Raw genomic sequence first — 18,954 nt, 5'->3', positions numbered from 1 at the left:
GAATGTGCTGTAAGGAATACTCATCACCCAGTAATGTGTGAACTCTAGAATACATGGGAAAATAATCACTGCTGATTACTGATCTCTAACACCAAGTTTATAGAAAAATCTGGTATCTAAATCAAGGCTAATTCATGTGCATCTCAAAAAGTTTTCAGTTTTGAAGAAGAAAAATCTTGGTAAGATTCAAATTTAAACTACTCCACAGTTCATTATTAGTTAATGCTCTTCCTGGACAAAGTTTTGCTTTTTGTAGGGAGGGGGAGGTGGAGATGTTAGAATATAAGTGAAAGTATTTTGGAAAATAACTAGGATGTAAATTTAACATTTTAACATTAAGCATGTTAGATCTTGTACTCATTTTATTAGTAAGTACTCAATTACATAGCTGCTGACGTAAGTAACACCTAAGTGAGAGAGTGCAAGAGTAGAGTCAGCCAGTTCTATATAGTTAGGTATGGGAGTTTATAGGAAATAAATTTCCACAGTGATTTTCTAGAAGCAAAGATAAGGTCAAAGCATTCCAAGTTCTTCTGACGGATAAGGAGAATATAATATGTTAATTTCAGGACATCATCTAGTTCTAGAAAACTTTCAGACAATAAATTATCCTATTGCTAGAAAAATTCAAGTCCAGGCCAGGTTTAAGAAAATTATATTTGTTTTTAATTGTCACATTTCAATTATTCCTATTACACATACATTAGTTTCTAAAGTTAAAATGTTTTAAAGTTAATGAGAACTTTATTTAAAGACCTTATGTTGAATTAGAAATAATTACAAGGAAGTTGTTTTAAATCTAGAAAAGTCAAGAGATGTTTAAAGTTTGATGCGAATGTTCCTTACTTAGGATATAAATTGGAAAGTTGATACTTTTGTATTGAACAATGAACTGACAGATGAATGGGAGTTTAAAAAGTACATCACTTCTGTATTTTAAAAATTATTTTCTTAGGAGAAAGGCACTTGTCCCAAAGTCAGCTCCTTTTTCTTAAATTAGAGTTGGATGTATCTTGTGTCTTATGTGTAATAATATCCAATTACTGTTACTGCATCGTTATATCTAATCCACAGACAAGTCCATATCTGATATTAAATGGTAGGTAGGCTTGGGTGGCTTGGACTCCTGCCAGAGCTGTTTTATAGATAGAAGTACAGAGGTTAATAGAGGCAAAGGTTTGCATACTACTACATTGGCCCTACATCTTTATTGCTGGAGGAAACTGTCACTGCTAAGGCACATCTTGGTAATAAAAAACTTCTTTCACAGTGTGGGATTTATTCCTGATGCAAAAATTTACTAGAGACAAAAATTTTTTTTCAATTGGTAAAGCAAGAATTCTCACATATTATTGAATACTTGGAGACAAATAGACTTTTCCCAAATGATATTTAAGTTAAGACCATTACAAATATCTTTGAAACAAGTATATCATGGCAGTACTGTTTTCAGTAGTTTCTGCTTGATGCTAAGTTTACTTGAGGAGAAAGAATTAAAACAGCAAAACAAAACAAAAAAAACGGCTGATGAGAAAATCTCATTCCATCAAAAGGAACTCTTAGAAAATGAAACTAATGTTTAAGATAAACCTCTTCACCCAAAATGAAGGCCCTCTAGTTCACATGACTTTATCACTGAAAACTCCAAAAACTCCAAATACACTATGCTCTTAACTTACACCAATGGCATTGTGACAATTAATGTAGCTTTCTCTTTGATAAATTTTGCTGTAGTCATTTCAGTATCCACAGATTCTGGAAGATTCAGATGTAATCTGTACTCAGAAACCTCGATCAATAAGTCATCCTAAGAATAATAAACCAAGAGAAATTTTTAAAGATGAAAATAGAAAAATATTTCCTGGTTAAAATTTGTGTTATTTGCTTATTGTTCCCAGTTATTCACTCCTTTCGCATAAGAGGACCCCACTTACAAGCAATAAAGTTGCTGTTGTAAATCCCTGAGATTTTGAGGTTGTTATTGCTGCTCAGTACATCAAAAGTTAACTGATACAGTACCAGAAGATGGGTGTTACCATCCTAAATTATGTGGCATTGACTTTGGGGCTGACCAGCAAACAGTAAGGAAACTTATTGGAGACTGGAAAGATCGTGATCTATGTTTTATGGTGACAAAGCCCTTTTCACAATAATTTCGAAGACATAATGTACCTGGTTAATTTGTGGCTTTAGGTTCAGAAGTGGGAAAATAGAATGTTATTTGCATGCATTGGTTCTATTGGCCACATTTAACAAGGTACTACAAAAAGATGAGCTTAGAAAAGAATTTCTCAGTTTGCAAGGGAAAATACAGAATTGAAAGGGAATATACGGAGCCCAGAAATTCTAAGACTTGAGGAATGAAAAATGGAACTAATTTTTATTTTCAACCAGTAAACAATAAAGTTGAAAACTTATTTCTTTATCAACAGAGGCTGATTAAAGCTGCCTGGAGGCAAATACTAAATCATGTCTTTATACCCTTTGCTAAAACCTCTTAACTGGATTAAGATGGACCTCCTTAAATCTTTACATTTGGCCCAGATGACAGCAAATAAGTCAAAAGACGCTATTTGAAAAATGGACATGTCTAAAAAAGAATTGAGAGGTGTAACACTGACTGGAATCAAAGAAAGAAAGTGCTACCAGTCTGGACTAAAACTAAAATAATCTTTCGACCCCAACATTCCACGGGCAGCAAACAGGCTGAGTAAGCTGCTCAGCACCTAATGACAGCATATTCTTCAACGCTCTTTTCAGATGTGGCTAAGGTAGATTATGAAAAAGGAAAAACGTCCCAAAGAATGGAGCTGAAAGTCATGGAGAACAATGGAACTAGGAGGCTAGGTAATCAAGGAACCTTGTCAAGGGACCTAAGCAAGAACATCCTCTACCTCCAGGAAAGGGACCCTCGCAATATCTGCCTACCAGGATTTCAGAATTTCCATGCATCAGCAACTACTGTGTGCCTCATATTTTTTTCCAATTTCTGAATTGAGACTGTTAATTGTGGTAATCCTCTCCCTATTCCACATTGTATGGTGCATGGGGTTACAGGAATAGATAACTTGTCTTTGCAGTTTATGCAAACTTTGTCTAATGCAGATTATAATGGCAAAATCCTGTACTTTGGAGCCTGATACTGGGATTGGATGTGTCGTTCTGGGGAAAGAAGCAAATATTCGTGACCAAGAGGGTGGACTGTGGTAGACTGTAGGATTGTTACTCTTCTTTTATAAGATGATTATACATCCTTGCCATGTAACTTCCACTGACTACCTGTGAGAAGAATGTACTTCCCAGCCCTGTTGATGTAGGACTTGGCCTTGTGACTTACTTTGATCAGTACAGTGTGAGTAAAAGTAATATATTCCATACCTGAGAGGAAGTTTTAGGATCTATTGCATGGTTTGGCCATTTCTATTTTTCCCTCTTCCATGAGAATGACTTACCTAAATTAGGAATTGTTTCTTCACCTGTATCTTAAAATGTGCAACACTCATGGAGCAAAGCAGGCTGAGCTGACATGTAACCTGAGCAAATTATTGTAAACCACTGAGATTATGGAGTTTGTTACTAAAGCATAATATAGTGAACATTGACTGATAACAAATTTACAGTATTATCTATTCAACTTACCTCAGAAACACTAAGGTCACAGAGAGATACTGAATTAATACCAGGTAGTTCAACTTTTAATTCAATTTTCAGAGGTTTCTCATTCTGATCTGCCACAATTTTTAATTCATAGGCTGGTCTCTTCATCTCCACTTCAATCTCTGTACTAGAAATCTCTTCTATCAGACACCTTGTTTTACTTGAAACTTCGTCTTTTGGCACTAAAAGTTGAGGAAACTGATCTGAATTGCTCACAGTACTGCTTCTTATCTGTTCAAGGGTTAGTTCTTTATGAAAAAAAAAAAGATGAAATCACAAAACCAATCAACAACATGAAGTATTATCAGGCCATGAGCTGTAATAGATGTAGTGTTAGCCAAGATGGCAGATAAAGCTGCAGCTAAATCGGTTTGGGAAATCTTAAAAGACTCTTAAACCAAAGAATCTGGTTTAAAAGTTTGCAGGATTTAAACATCTTTAAGGACATGCTAATTTAAAAAAAATTTTATTGAAGTATAGTTGATTTACAATGTGTTTAATTTCTGCTATACAGCAGTGACTCAGTTATACATATATATTATTTTTCATATTCTTTTCCATTATGGTTTATTACAGGATATTGAATATAGTTCACTGTGCCATACAGTAGGACCTTGTTGTTTATCCATCCTATATATAATAGTTTGCATCTGCTAATCCCAAACTCCCAATCCATCTCTCCCTGTCCCCCCTCCCCCTTGGCAACCACAAGTCTGTTCTTTATATCTGAGTCTGTTTTTGTTTCGTAGATATGTTCATTTGTGTTATATTTTAGATTACATATATAAGTGATATCATATGGTATTTGTCTTTCTCCTTCTGACTTACTTTGCCTTGTATGATAATCTCTAGGTCCATCCATGTTAGGACATGTTAATATTTCTAATGTCTAACATTTCTTTTTTTTTTTCGGTATGCGGGCCTCTCACTGTTGTGGCCTCTCCCGTTGTGGAGCGCAGGCTCCGGACGCACAGGCTCAGCGGCCATGGCCCACGGGCCCAGCTGCTCCGCGGCATGCGGTATCCTCCCGGACCGGGGCACGAACCCGTGTCCCCTGCATCAGCAGGCGGACTCTCAACCACTGCGCCACCAGGGAAGCCCAATGTCTAACATTTATATTTTTCTATCTTAAATTTCTCATCTTTTGCAATTGAGACTTCTAATCTGCAAAATGTACACCAGAGGCAAAAAAACATTTTAAATCAGTTTAATTTTCCATTACATTCATTAACTTACCCTTTCTCATTTTCTCTCTTAAATCTGTGGGATCAGTTTGGATTCCCATCAGATTTTGTTTCATTCTGTGAACACTTCCTTTTATTCTAAATTTGGTAACATGGTAAGAGTTTGAGAGAGTGAATTGGAGTTTTTCCTCAATGCATTTCATGGCCATCCGTATTAGTTGATCTTTTTTCACTTGGTCTTTTTCTGCTGCCTGGAGAACATCAGGATGGTAGGCAACATCAATGACTGTGTAAACATCTGTGTGTGTAATTCAGAGGGTGTGAAATGAAAACGATTTGTTTCACTAATGATATCATCAGGTAATATACTAAGCCATATCCTGATAAAGCTGGAAAAGTATAAATTCTATTCCTATATTTTCAGAGACAATCACAATGGTGCTATATACACAAAATTCCAATTAGAGCATTTCTTGACATTTTATATGGGTTAAAAATAGCTCATATTATTAGAAAAGTAAACAGTATTCAATTTTCATAAAGGTATATTAGTCATTAAGTATATTATGACCAAATAAAATATGTAATGCCTTTTACCAAGGAAAATCTGGTTCTTGCTTATTTCCCCCCAAATTTTTAAAATGTGCTTTCTCTCCCATAATTCTATGTACCTGATGTCTCAGACATATCTTCTGGTCTGCCAACACTTAGAGGTACTGGATGAGTGGCTGACTGGGGAGCTGGGATCCTTTTCCACTGACATAGGTTGATAAAAAGTATTTTTTCTTTCGGTTTCTAGAAAGCAAATAATTTTGCATATCTCAAAACCTAGTTTTTTAATTTTTAAATAATATCCTAAAGGTAACTCATCACAGAATTTGAAGAGTGAGAACTTGAGGCTCCAAATAAGTCATTCCATGGATTTAAATTGCATTTGAAAAACTGTAAGAAATTACTGTTACTTGATTTCCCTAAAGCTGCTGGCTTTTCATTAAGCATCCAGTTGCTGCTCCCACAGGAAGTGGGAGGAGGGTGGGGGAATTGATCTAAGGTATTCCAGGTGAATTTGACCCTATTTCACCACTTTCTTACCTCCCCAATCAAATAAGTTTTCTTTATTTGGAAAATCTCCAACTCTATTATTCTCCTTTAAATAATTACGTGACTTTTAATTTTCATCCTAGCAGAAAAATGGCTCATTTTGAGATCTCCAAAATGTATCAAATATGAAATTCCCATTCTTACTCCTTCAACACAATCTTCCACACTATGTTTAATTTTCCATACAGAGTGTTAGTTTCCCTCAAGTGTTCTTGTGTTAAAGTAGTAATAGCTAAGGGTAAGCCATTCTCTGGTTATTCCAGGACCATTTCATTCAGGACTTCCCTTTCCCTGGGCACCAACTCTACATACCAGGATCCTGGTTTGCAGACAGAGCTGTGGTTCTGGGGCAGCACAGAGCTGTTTCCCCTCTTTCAGCTGCTGTTGAATGAACTTCTCATAGCTCTCAGGGTTACTTTCAGCCAGATCATCTAGGAGGTTCCAGAATTGAGTAACTTGGGTGAGCAGACCCTTCGAGGATGACTCCATGATTGAAATGAATAGGCGTCTTAAGTCTGTGGAAAGACATGACTTAAGGAAGAAAAAAAGTCTATTGATTCATTTCTTCTTTTGGGGGAGGAGGAACAGTTCAGGAACTGTTTTGTTGAAGTTAGCAGCTATCCTTAACCCCTGTGTGTAAAAGTTTGTGGATCAGCACCACTTTATCTTTTCCTTATTCTCTAATTGTCTAATACCTTTTCCTACATTCTCAAGATGTTCTCTCAGATAATAAGGCCTTACCTCTGCCTAGACCCTCACAAGCCCTGAGAGGACAGAACAGTCATTTAAAGTCTGTATTTCCTGGGATTTTCTTGTTCCAACACCCGGGTATTGGCTGACTAGGGCCTATCCAGTTCCTGATTTTGTGTGGGTCGAGGGCCACATGAGACTTCCTCAATCCTCAGCATAGTTTAGGAGTTAAAAGCATGGACTCTGCAGCCAGAATGCCTAGATTCCAGTCTTAGCTCTATCACTTACTAGCTGTGTGATCTTGAGAAATTAATTTACATATGTGCCTCAGTTTATTCTCCTCGAAATGAAGATGATAATACCTATATCATAGGTTTATCGTGAGGATTAAGTAAGGTAACACAGAGAGCCTGAAACACTTGGTAAGCATTATATGAGAATAATCATATTCTACCACTTGAATAACCTCCCTCCCTCAATGAAGAAGTGTCCCACAGCATCCACAGAGTGAGGAAAAGAGAAGGTTTGGGTTCTCCAAATACTACATTAGGGTTAGACTAAATGGGAAATTTAATCATCTTTCCAAAGGCCGGCGAACCCACCTCTTCTCTCGGTTTCTTGACAAACCGCGACGCCTGTTACCAGGGTAACCAGACTGGTACAACATCTAATTGAGTCCGGAAAGCTCCAGGAAGAAAGGTCTTTTTACATCCAGTTCTGGAAGCTTCTTCTGGTGCTGGGCTTGCTTTTCGGCTGAGCCCGACCCACTTCTTTTCCAGGAAGGCGCCCGCCTCCCTTTCTACACCTGTCGACTTCTAGTGTGTCCTGGAAACCCTCCTGTGGGAGTCTCTGGGACTCCTGTTGGTGGGAAGAATTTCTCAAGAGCACGACTTCCGGCCTGGAAGGGAAGTCGGCCCCCTCTTCTCCCAGGCCGCTTCCTCCCCCACCCCCGCCACGCGAGGCTGCGGCGCACGGTATGGGTGTGTTTGTGTGTGTTTGTGTGGGGAGGGCGTTTGGAGGGAAGGTTACCGGGAGCTCCGCGGCCGCGGGGGGGCAGGGGTCCCGGTGACGAAGATGGGGGTATTTTCTCTGTCTTCCACTTGGAAGCCTCAACCCCCCCTTCAGCCACTCTAGATACATCTTGGGGCCCAGTCGAGGGTCGTACCCGTCCGAAGTGTCCCCATCCTTTTTGGGGAGCGAAACCCAACCCCCGGGTCCATCCCAGAGGAGCGTGAGCGGGGAATGCCCCAGCCAACCAGGCCGTCCGGATTCCGCGGCGCCGGAGCAGCCTCCGGCCTCAGTCCGGAGAGATATTTGCATGTCAGCCTGGGCTGGGGGAAAGGCGGCCGTGGCCTGGGCCACGGGTGAGGGCGGAATAACCGGTGGGAAGGCTGCATTTTCACGAAGGACTCGGGTGAAGCTGCAGAGCTGCCTTTGCTTGGCTTCTGGGTCGGAGGAGATCTTGTAATGGAGTGGTTCTTCGTCTCACACTAACAAGATGCCTGATTTCCTCAGGATCGAGGGGTGAGTGAGCGTTGGGGTGGTGCACAAAGCCCCTGCTGGCTACACACGTGAATATCCCTGTCATCTGTTTTTTTTGGAGGCTTCTGTACAAAATAGAACATAAAATTCTCGTGAATGAAGAAATTTAGGGCATCTCTGCATTTAATGTTTTTAGGCGTCAGTTTTTGTTACTGTTGACATTTGTGGTCCTGACACTCTCAAATCTAGGTGTTTAACTGCAAACTAATTTTGGGATTCGGGAGTTGATTTCTAGTCTGAACCTTGTTTGCCTTGGACTATGTGCCCTGGGGCAAGTTATGGCTTTAATGGAATTTCATCTACAAAATAGGAATGAAGATACTTGCCTCATAAAACATAGTTATTTTGAGGATTAAATAAAATGGGTCTCTTGAAAGCACTTAATCTGGTGCAGTTTCAAAGAACTCTAATGAACATTATCTCCTTTTATCCTCACAGTAGTGTGGTCAGGTGTTTTCCCCTTTTAATGGTGAAGGAAAAACTATTCCTCAGGACCTCTGACTTCTGGTTCAGTGATCTTTCGTTTATCTCATGCTTCATTATAACATAGTAATAAAAGATAAGGTAATAAAATAAATTATTATTAAATGTTACTTATTGATTCATTTCAGATTGAAGAATGTCCCGAGTTCCCTTGGGGAAAGTCCTCCTGAGGAACGTCATCCGGCACACAGATGCTCACAATAAGGTGAGAGGTACAACTTAGTCATTCTACATGCTTAATGAGGGCATACCGTGTGCTAGGAATCATTTTGATACAGTTAGGAGAGACAAAGATAAATAAAATAATTAAAATATAGTTTGATAAGTAGTGTAATGGAGACATACACAGAGTCCTTTTATGCACCGAGGAAGGAATAATGAAATCTGCCTTGGGGAATTAGGAAAGGCTTCACATAATGGGTGTTATTTGAACTACATTTGCACTAGTTCTTGATGAACAGGATCAAGTTTACCAGGTGTAAAAGATCATTCAGGACAGAGGGAACATCATGTACTAGTGTATGGCAAGGAACTTGAAGCATTTGGGGCAAGAAATTGTATGCATCCAGAAAGTAGAGAATGTGGGAGGTAGTGGCAGAGGATGAGGCCCAAGTGGTAAATTGAGTTGGATTGTGATGCTTGGAGATTAGACTTTTTCCTGTAGGCAATAAAGAAACCATCACATCTTTTTAAGCAGGGTTTGACACGATTGTATTTGTATTTTAGAAAGATGACTTGTTAGCTGGGTAGGGGATAGATCAGATGGGTTGAAACAGCAGAGGGACCAGTTAGGAGGCAATTGCAGTGTTCCAGGTGAGAGATGATGAGTGGTTCATGTGAAAACAGTGACAGTAGGGATGAAGATGAGGAATTTAGGCAATAGAGTTCAAAAAACTTGATGATTGATTGGGTAATAGTGATAATTATGGAATCAAATATAACCACCTTGTGTGACTGGGTGAATGATGATGATGCCATTAATTGAGTTAGGGAACTAAAGAAAAGAGACAAGTGTGATGGGAAGGGTACTTAGTTTGGTTTTGAACATCTTGATGGTGAAATGCTTATAGGATGTCCAAATAGTTCACAATTTAGACTTGGAGAGAAGTTGAGGCTGGATATAAAGATTTGGGGATTACTGATATGGGAAATGATAGAGGTCACGAGAGTAGATGAGGTCACCTATGAGAGCACATATAATGAAACAAGGGTCAAGCACCCTTGTTTGGTTTTCTTTGGTGAACTGTACAACTAGTTTGACCACAAATGTTATTACTGTCATATCACTTGATATTCTCATTGTGAGTGAGGGTATAACTGTTACCTAAGCAGCCTCTGCAGTTGCGTAAACCACCCCAGTTGGATGGTGAGCTTAGATTTGAAAGCAGTGGCTAAAAAAGATAAATCTAGGACAAATTTAACAAAATATTACAGGAGGACTTAGAAATAAAATTTATTATTGTTCTTTGTGCAGCTATACTCTGCCTTTCAGGAAATTCTCTAACAGTTCCCATGCTGTTTTGTTTTGCTTTGTTTTTAACAAAAATTATTATGTTGTGAAAAGAGACTTAGCCTAGAAAGTTTCAAGACCTGTCCTTACTAGCTTTTTGACTTTGGTAAAAATCTCTGAGCTTTTGTTTCTTCTCAGTAAAATATAGTAATGGTACCTGCTTTGCTTTCCTCATAAGATTGCTTAAAGTTCAATAGAGAGATGATATAGTTAAAATCATAAAGCATTTTAGAAACATAAGGGATTATCATTTGCTAATTGCAGCATAATTGCTTAGTTAATAAGGTGATAAGTGTGTCTGTGCAGGGGTGAAAAAGCTCTTTTGTTGCTGCAGAATTCTACATATTTGAGATTTACTAGGTTGGATTGTTTAATCACTCTAGAGAAACCAGAATTTGCTTCCCAGGTTCCTGATCAAAACTCAGTTTGTAATCCAATAATTAGTGCAGACCGTATTTTCAGTTACTTTTCGGTTATGTAATGTGTTATTTTTAGTAACTTATTTTTATTTCTTTCCTTTTAAAAAAAAAATCCAGATTCAAGAGGAATCAGATATGTGGAAAATAAGAGAGCTGGAGAAACAGATGGAAGATGCGTACCGGGGGACGAAAAGGAAAATGTTACCCAGCAGTTCAAGGTGACGTTGCAACTCTGAGAACCAAAATAATTCTCATCTTATTCAGAATCATCAGCTTTTGTTTAAAAACATTATGGTATGCTAAAGATAGATGAATTCAGTTCTGTGAGTCCTTAAGCCTTTCCTCTTCAATAAATCTAGACCCAATCATAAAGGTAATGGCTATGATGCATATGGCCCCACTCTTTGCACTTATTTGCAATGGAGAACTTAAAAATTCTGCCTTGAACAATTGTAAACATTAAGGATTCTGTGGATTCTGACCTTACCTGATGGCTTTTAACTTAAGATTTTCTATAGGTATCTTATGGTCACTTAGCTGATCATTCACACCTTTCCCCTATTAGTCTTTCGTTCTCTCTCAGCCTTTTCTTTGCCCCATCTACTCACTATCTTAGTCACACAACCTTTCACATTACCTTCTTAATAATTGGAGTGTGGATATGAAGGATTATGCAGGCTTAGTTGTCTTACCTGTGGAGGTATAGGAATGTCTGAGTATTGGGAACATCTCCTGGGTCTCATATGCCTGGTAGTATAGATCTGTGTGTATGAAAAATGATTATAAAGTAATAATGCTGATTTCTAAAGCCACACAGGGAAATAGTTAATAGTGAGATATTTAAGTAGAGTGCGCCTGCGCAGTGTGTGGACTTCGGAGTGTGATTGGCTGTGTGTAATGGCTTTTGACAAGAAAGTATTCAGGGTATCCATGGTAAAGAAGGCAGAGTCTCAACATAAAAATAAATACCTTGTCAGTCTGTTTTCTCTCTGAAGATGGTTCTTTGAGAATTTGGAAGTACTTAGTGCAGATGATGATTTGTTTTGTATTGGTTGTTCAGTTACAAGCAGCATTTCCAGGAACAAAATATTGTTCTTTTGGAGTGGACTATTAATGCTTGTCATAATGAATAAGTCTTTAAAACATAATCTCTTTAGGGGCAGGTTTCTGATTGTCTCATTTGCCTTATAGTCCCAGCAGCTAAAACAGTGCCTGGCAGGCACATAGGAGGTCCTCAGATATTTTTGATAACCAGTTAACTGGCTTAGTGACTGGTTAGTGGATATTGTAAGTACAGGCTAAGTCAGTGGTTCTCAACTGTTTATCACCCCAACTTACTCACGGGTTACACCTTGCTCCCACTGTTACTCTGACTTAACTACAGCAGGTTGCTGGTGTTCAGGGAAGGAAGTGTATTTCAGAATCTCCAGGGCAGTTTGAAATGTCCCCAGCTGTGATTATGCTCTGCTTCCTTCTTTGAGGATCAGTGAGTGAGGTACAGCATGCCACAGTCGAAAAGTCATTTCGTCTATACTTTGCAATAGGACGGGTAGTGATGATCATATTTTCATTGAACACCTAACTGTACAAATTGAGAGGAACAGATCATGTTAAAAAAATTTTTTTTAACATTAAGTATCAGGTTGTTTTGGTCTCCCCTTAGCTTGTTCAGTGAGTTTTGTGCATGATATTCCATAAAGTAACCTTACAGATTGCTTCTCTATCTAAAAGTTCTTCTGTTTTCTCTTATAGCCGGATGCGTAGTGATGGTTTTGATGAAGAAAGTCAAAGAGACTATTGGAGGCCAAAGAATGAAATTTCTGGGGCACTGGATGATGATTTTCTTAAGGCTAAATCCTGGAACAAGAAGTTACATGATTATGAAGCTAACATGCCAGACAGGTTTGTGACTAAATTCCTGTGACCATTAATGGTATTTGGCCTGAGAATGTGTACTTTTAAAAATTAATTATCTCTGCAAAAGTTTATACAGAAACGTTCATAGCATATTTATTCATAATGGCCAAAAAAGTGGAAACCCAAATGTCTATCAACTGATGAATGGATTAAAAAAATGTGGTATATGGAATGTTATTTGGCAGTAAAAATAAAGTAGATACATGCTACAACATGTATGAACCTTGAAAACATTATGCTAGGTGAGAAAAGCAGACACAAAAGGCCACTCATGATGTGATTCTATAGAGACAGAAACTAGATTAGTGGTTGCCATGGGCTACGGGAGATGGAGGAATGGAGCGACTGCTAATGGATTGTTTCTTTTTGAGGGGGGGATGAAAATGTGCTGAAATTAGTGGTGATGGTGGCACAACTCTGAAAATACTAAAAGCCACTGAATTGTACACTTTATTTTTTTTGCCGTACGCGGGCCTCTCATTGTTGTGTCCTCTCCTGTTGCGGAGCACAGGCTCCGGACGCGCAGGCTCAGCGGCCATGGCTCACGGGCCCAGCCGCTCCGCGGCATGTGGGATCTTCCTGAACCAGGGCACGAACCCGTGTCCCCTGCATCGGCAGGCGGACTCTCAACCGCTGCGCCACCAGGGAAGCCCTGTACGCTTTAAAAGGGTGAATTTTATGGTACATGAATTATATCTCAATAAAGTTGTTACTTAAAAAAAGTTGTCCCAAGGTAGACAGCATTATGTTATGAAGTGTTTTTGGAGAAGTACTTCACAGCTGAAGAGCAGAATATAAAAGTCCCTTAGTATTTCTTAAGGAAGAAAATGGCAAGTTTTCTTACAAATGGACTAAGGAATCCTTTGTGTCTGAAACGAGTGTTCAGTACAGAAAATGTAACCAAGTTACCGAGCTATAAATGTGTTGGCTCTACCATATCTTTTTTCTTTGTTCTGTGTGTGTGTGTGTGTATGTGTACACTCCTAAGTCTAATTTGTCTTTAATTTTTAAGAAATGTATGCATTGCTTTAACAATACATGTAATAAAATATTATTTTACAGATGGGGTCACAGTGGATATAAAGAGTTATACCCTGAAGAATTTGAAACAGACAGGTAAGGCAAGTACACTTACTGAAAAAAAGTTAGTAAGATTAGTACACAGTCTGAATTATAAATTGAGTTCTTAATTTTTTTTTTAAAGAGTGGATATATGTATATGTATAAATGATTTACAAACTCACTTTAGTATTTATTTATTTAGGCTGCACTGGGTCTTAGTTGAGGCAGGTGGGATCTTTGTTGCGGCATGTTTAGTTGCAGCAAGCAGACTCTTAGTTGCAGCTTGCGGACTTCTTAGTCGCGGCATGCGGACTTCTTAGTTGCAGCATGCATGTGGGATCCAGTTCCCCGACCAGGGATTGAATCCGGGCCCCCTGCATTGGGAGCTTGGAGTCTTACCTACTGGACCACCAGGGAAGTCCCGAGTTAGTAATTTTTATAAAGTATACAACGTTTGCCATTAAAAATGTAACCAGAGAAATAACAGATTTAGTTGGGAGATGACTGGTATTTTGCCTTTCCCTGATATTTGGCATATCTATAGCATGTAGGTTTTTTATATATATAGTGTTCCATACAGTAACTCAGTATAGCAGATTAGAATTTTTATCTTCATTTTAAAGATGAGGAAACACAAACTCAGTGACAAAGTCTCATAGTAACATTATATCAGTTTTGATTTAAAATTCAGATGTTAACCCCAACTTTCCATCTAGAAAGCAGAATATAAAAATTATATAAATACACTTATTTTCTATAGTAAAGCAATTTTTCTTTTTTATTAGTAGTGATCAGCAAGATATTACCAATGGGAAGAAAACATCTCCCCAGGTAAAATCATCTACCCATGAATCTCACAAACACAAGAAGTCAAAGAAATCCCACAAAAAAAAGCAGAAAAAAAAGTCACACAAAAAACAGAAGAAAAGCAAAAAGGAAGCCACAGATATAACAGCAGATTCCTCAAGTGAGTTCTCAGAAGAAACTGGGGCTTCTAGTACCAGGAAAAGGAAACAACCACATAAGCGCAAGAAAAAATCCAGGAAAAAAACTCTCAAGAAATCTGCTTTATTCCTAGAGGCAGGGTGTGACACTTCCCAGTCAGATGATTCTGCATCTAGCAGTTCTGAGGAAAGTGAGGAGAGAGACACTAAGAAAACCAAAAGGAAAAAGAGAGATAAAAAAGCCCACATCCCTGTAGTTAACAATGAAATACAGGAGAGGACAAACAAACGCACAAATTGGAAAGTGGCTACAGATGAAAGGTCTGCCGAGAGTTCAGAGGATGACTAAATGACAAAGAAACATGTTTCCTGCATGACTCTAGATATTTACAGCTCTTACACCTTGGGGATTTGCCAGTGACTCTATTGCTCAGCACAGGGGGCCTGAGGTCAGAGCTGTCCTGTGCCATCTATATAAATTCTGACAGACTTCTTGTCTCCTATTTTGGCCTGTTAAACTTGATCCTCTTATTGTTAATAGGGAATCGGTTATTTTGTTATGAAGGTTTCTTGAAGAGATTATTTTTTGTGATTAATCACATTTAGCGTAGAGTGCATATGCAGCAAATTAAAGGACCCGGAAAGCTGAATCCAATAATGACCTGGGTATACCAATTGGAATGTTGAATTTGGGGAAAGCAAGGGCTGGGGTCAAGAGATGGATCGGAACTAGCGCTGTATACAATGGTATAAGGGAACATCCTGTTGCTCTTGTCTGTTCACATAGTAGGTGCCACAAGTTGACTTTGTTTGTCTTTAACCTTGGTGCTTTGATCTTTCTGTATTTTGACCCCACAGGTGTGGTCCAGTTTACTTGATGAGGAAATGAGCTTAAGAACAAACATTTTCCATTCATGATAACATCCATAGACAGCTGTAATTGGAAGAGGGTAGGAGTTTTTGACCAATTTCCCTGTTGGACAGGGTCTGTGGCTACACTCAGTAAAAGGTTTTCTAGTTCCATTGTTTATTGCCTAAATGCACTTGTGTTCAGAATTATTTCTTCAGTTCTCTTAGGTAAGTCCTCAACCAAATGAGGAAGAATTAGGCATTAGTTGTGCTAATGGTGCTCTGAACAGGATTCAGGGCAGCAACAGCTATTTAAGTGTTGTCTTCCTTGTTCATTTCTTAATCTATTAATGAACTTTAGATTTTTCCTGAAACTAGGTTGAATCAGTTCCAAAATGAAATAGGCTTCTCAGGGACATATCCATTTCTTCCTAGTCTGCCTTTGGATTAAAGCACCAAGCAGAGACCTTGTTATTTCCCTGTGCTATATACTGTGATCCCTACTATGTTACTACTTAAGAAACCAAAATATCACTGGAAGAAGGCTGGCAGAACACATGAATTATTTTCATTAAGGCAGATCAAGTGACATTGGTTTTTCTTGGTTGTCACTTCATGGGTGAAGTACAGCTTGAAGGCGCAGACTTTTTGTCTTGGTCTGCCATTCATTGGTTATGAGGTCCAGAGCAGGTAAGTCAACCTCCCTGGCCTTACTTTCCCTATGTGTAATACAGAAATACTTCATGGTAGCATGACTGTATGACACCAGCAATAGACTATGACAACATTCCATGAGGTGGTAATATTTTGTAGTTCTTAACTATTAAATTTGTTCTCTTTACAGAACAGATTTCTAATAAAATGCTTAGTCATAAAATACATGGTTGGCCAGAGGTTCCCTATCCCTTGATTATAAGCAGGTGCTACTTTTTGGGATATTTATTTGAAATATTAATACTTTGGTACTCACTTGTTGATGTCCCATGGTGTATATTTTTACCTTTGGGACTATTAGTGGCCCAAGCAGGGAGGAATAGTCTATATAATTACTACCTCTTAACCTAAAGCAATTGTTGTGTTCTTGGAGCAAGTGAAATCTTCGTGGGAAGGAGTTTTCTACATGGATTTTTTTTAAGCATTGTTTCTGTGCTTTAAAAGTACTGATTCTAAGCACAGAGTCAGGAAGACGGGCCACTGGAACAAGGCTTCTCCAGGAAGTTGGTTCTGTTTGGGTCTTGACCTTCCCTTCCTCTCATACTAGCAGGCCTCTTCCCAATGAATACACATTTTGCCTGTTCTGTTTTTTGCCATGTTTACCTTTTCTTGGTCCTGTATAAGCAATAAAGCTGTTTTCTGTTTTTCACCTTTCTCAACCCCAAATTCTCTTCTATGCCTTAGGGTAAGGCTTTGATGGTTCTTCCAGCCCCCTTAAATATGGCTTAGGGTGGCTCTTCAACACCTAAGATCTCTTATTTGCACTGCTGGCCTTGGAACATATTTGTTTCTGATGTTCCTGCCAATCAGAGATCTATATATTAAACCCTAAAATGGGATTTAAAAAAAAAGAGTTGAAGAATTCACATTTATTGAATAATCGTTGTGATACAAGATGGATTTTCTGAATTCCCAATAAATAAATTTCACTTTTTGAACATTTGATCTCTTACTTTTTAGCACCAACAGGCTTCGTAACAGCCTGAAGTTAACCTGACAATGGGTTGACAACCTTCCCCTGCTGGCCCTTCAACCTGCTTAATAATAAGTCCTTTGCTTCTTCAGTCATTCTCCCACGGGATGGCCTACTGCCCTCCTTTCTGTACAATCTGGGCAAACCGACTGGTGATAGCAAGAGTAGTGTCAATGAAGCGGTCCACACAGCTAGAGAGACAATTTTCAGTGCGAGAGTCTAGGCGATTCCCTGGCTTCTCCACACATTTATCCCAACATAACTCCATGAAGTGATGCACCTAAGAAGAAAGAAAAATAGTAACCATTTGGGATCTGCAGACAGGCCTAACTATGAATTTTCTTATTTCCTTCCCATTTTTCTCATTTTCTGTCACCTGACTATTCTTTGACTCTCTTTCCTCACTTCTAATTTGTCACCAATATGGCCCAACTCCTCATCCCTACATTGAAACAATCCTTTTATTCTCTCCTTTTCTATTTTTCTTAGTAATTAAAAAATACTTTCCATTAAGTCACCCTAATGCATCAGTTTCTCTGTTAGCCACTGAGGGCACTCCCTTATTTAACACCCAATCCATCTGTTTCAATGAGGTCCACACACAGCATACTCGACTCTCAATACTCCTCCCTAAAGATTTTTCCACAGTTTAAATTATTACCTCCTTGAGAGCACTGCCTATTATTTTCTAATTGTGTCACTTCCTTAATCAGAGAGAAAATCTCAGGCGAGATTAATACCTTCTTTTATATTTCCAAACTAGCACCAGTGTAAGCTGGGAGGCTATGGTACCAATTAATTCCCCCAAACCACTGCATTCATCTCATTCTAAACCTATTCTTAAGTAGTTCTTAACCTTTTTGGGATCATGGACATATCTGAGAATCCGATGAAGGTTACGGGCCCAATCTACAGAAAAATGCACACACAGGCACAGAAAATGTGTGCACTTTCATAATGTTCAACACCCAAAGATTTCTAACCAGGGTTCTTGCTATTTATATTCAGCGAACTCCCCTTCTCACCACCCCTCCCTCCTCCCAACACAGGGCAATAACCATTTACCAAGGGCTTAACTATTTGGGGAGGCTGGGTACTAAGCAGTCAATCCTTTCTGCGGTCCTAAAAGATGACTATCACCTCCGTTTAAGAGGCACGGTTAAGTAATTAGGTTTAGGGTTAGTCATGCAGCTAGTAAGGGGCAACGCCGCGGTTCGAATCATGCTCCAAAACTCTTGTTCTAAACTAACAGTCTAGACCGACTACTTCAGAGCCCACCTTTATCCAATAATGCTCTACTGCTCTACTGCTCTACCGTTTTCCAATACATTATTGCATATGATCCTCGATATCCAGTGAGGAAGCGGGCGACTGAGAAACCAAGACAGTGGACGGGCGTTTTGTCTAGGGGCACGTGACCTGTAAGGGGCAGAGGCAAGCTTAGAACCGGAATCTTCCGAATGCCAGCCCAGAGAGCTCACCGCCAAACTATGCTCCCGTGCCTTTGTGTCGCCCGAGCCTTTCTTCGCTTTACACCTTCTCTCTCCCCCCACTATAGGCTTGCTTAGAGGGTACCTGAGCACTACGGGTCACCAGCGGCAGGAGTGACTCGTTTCTTTTGTGAGCAGAACCGGGCGCAGCAGGCACGGAGCATAGGGCGGCCGCACCGCGCCGCCACCGTTCAGAGCTCCGCGGGGGCCCGGGACCTGTACTTCACCCTCTTTTCTCTTCACAATGGTCCCTGTCCCCGCACCTGTGCAGTGAACTGCGCCTTCTGCTGTTCGGCCGCCACCAGGCGCTGCAACTCCGCTTCATCCGCCTCACCCAGCTCCGCCATTGCCTGCCTCGAGCTCGGGACCTTCCGACGAGCTGTGTGCGCATGTGCGGCGGGACCGAGCCAACCCCGACT

General features: G+C 39.5%; 3 protein-coding genes across 9 annotated transcripts; 1 reads left to right on the top strand and 2 right to left on the bottom strand.

The window, feature by feature from the left end:
- Positions 1 to 833: 833 nt before the first annotated feature.
- PIH1D2 (PIH1 domain containing 2) lies at positions 834 to 7,462 on the bottom strand. Of its 4 annotated transcripts, none has more exons than XM_024131169.3 (7): positions 7,235 to 7,462; positions 6,255 to 6,473; positions 5,513 to 5,636; positions 4,894 to 5,139; positions 3,640 to 3,905; positions 1,680 to 1,807; positions 834 to 1,135 (listed from the first exon to the last, which is right to left on the bottom strand). In XM_024131169.3, exons 2-7 carry the CDS (start codon positions 6,429 to 6,431, stop codon positions 1,093 to 1,095), a joined length of 984 nt encoding a protein of 327 aa, XP_023986937.1. In that variant the 5' UTR covers positions 6,432 to 6,473; positions 7,235 to 7,462; the 3' UTR covers positions 834 to 1,092. The 4 variants fall into 4 exon arrangements, with proteins under 4 accessions (XP_023986937.1, XP_007128345.2, XP_028357047.1 ...); XM_007128283.4 differs by having other exon boundaries at positions 6,255 to 6,457; XM_028501246.2 differs by having other exon boundaries at positions 3,640 to 3,839; positions 6,255 to 6,457.
- Positions 7,463 to 7,534: 72 nt separating this feature from the next.
- On the top strand, positions 7,535 to 15,088 carry NKAPD1 (NKAP domain containing 1). Of its 4 annotated transcripts, XM_007128278.4 has the most exons (7): positions 7,560 to 7,606; positions 8,040 to 8,156; positions 8,786 to 8,862; positions 10,704 to 10,804; positions 12,339 to 12,488; positions 13,566 to 13,619; positions 14,351 to 15,088. In XM_007128278.4, the coding sequence occupies exons 3-7, from the start codon at positions 8,794 to 8,796 to the stop codon at positions 14,856 to 14,858; spliced, it is 882 nt and encodes a 293-aa protein (XP_007128340.1). In that variant the 5' UTR covers positions 7,560 to 7,606; positions 8,040 to 8,156; positions 8,786 to 8,793; the 3' UTR covers positions 14,859 to 15,088. The 4 variants fall into 4 exon arrangements, with proteins under 4 accessions (XP_007128341.1, XP_007128340.1, XP_007128339.1 ...); XM_007128279.3 differs by lacking the exon at positions 8,040 to 8,156 and having other exon boundaries at positions 7,535 to 7,606; XM_007128277.2 differs by having other exon boundaries at positions 7,567 to 8,156.
- A 1,835-nt stretch (positions 15,089 to 16,923) lies between these two features.
- Positions 16,924 to 18,952, bottom strand: TIMM8B (translocase of inner mitochondrial membrane 8 homolog B). The gene is made up of 2 exons (XM_007128276.4): positions 18,799 to 18,952; positions 16,924 to 17,325 (listed from the first exon to the last, which is right to left on the bottom strand). The coding sequence occupies exons 1-2, from the start codon at positions 18,880 to 18,882 to the stop codon at positions 17,158 to 17,160; spliced, it is 252 nt and encodes an 83-aa protein (XP_007128338.1). The 5' UTR covers positions 18,883 to 18,952; the 3' UTR covers positions 16,924 to 17,157.
- Between the last annotated feature and the right edge of the window lie 2 nt (positions 18,953 to 18,954).

Source organism: Physeter macrocephalus, chromosome 16 (assembly GCF_002837175.3).
Source record: "Physeter macrocephalus isolate SW-GA chromosome 16, ASM283717v5, whole genome shotgun sequence".
NCBI classification, from domain to species: Eukaryota; Metazoa; Chordata; class Mammalia; order Artiodactyla; family Physeteridae; genus Physeter; species Physeter macrocephalus.
The sequence above is the reverse complement of the archived record's forward strand: the minus strand, read 5'-3'. Positions and strand labels throughout refer to the sequence as shown.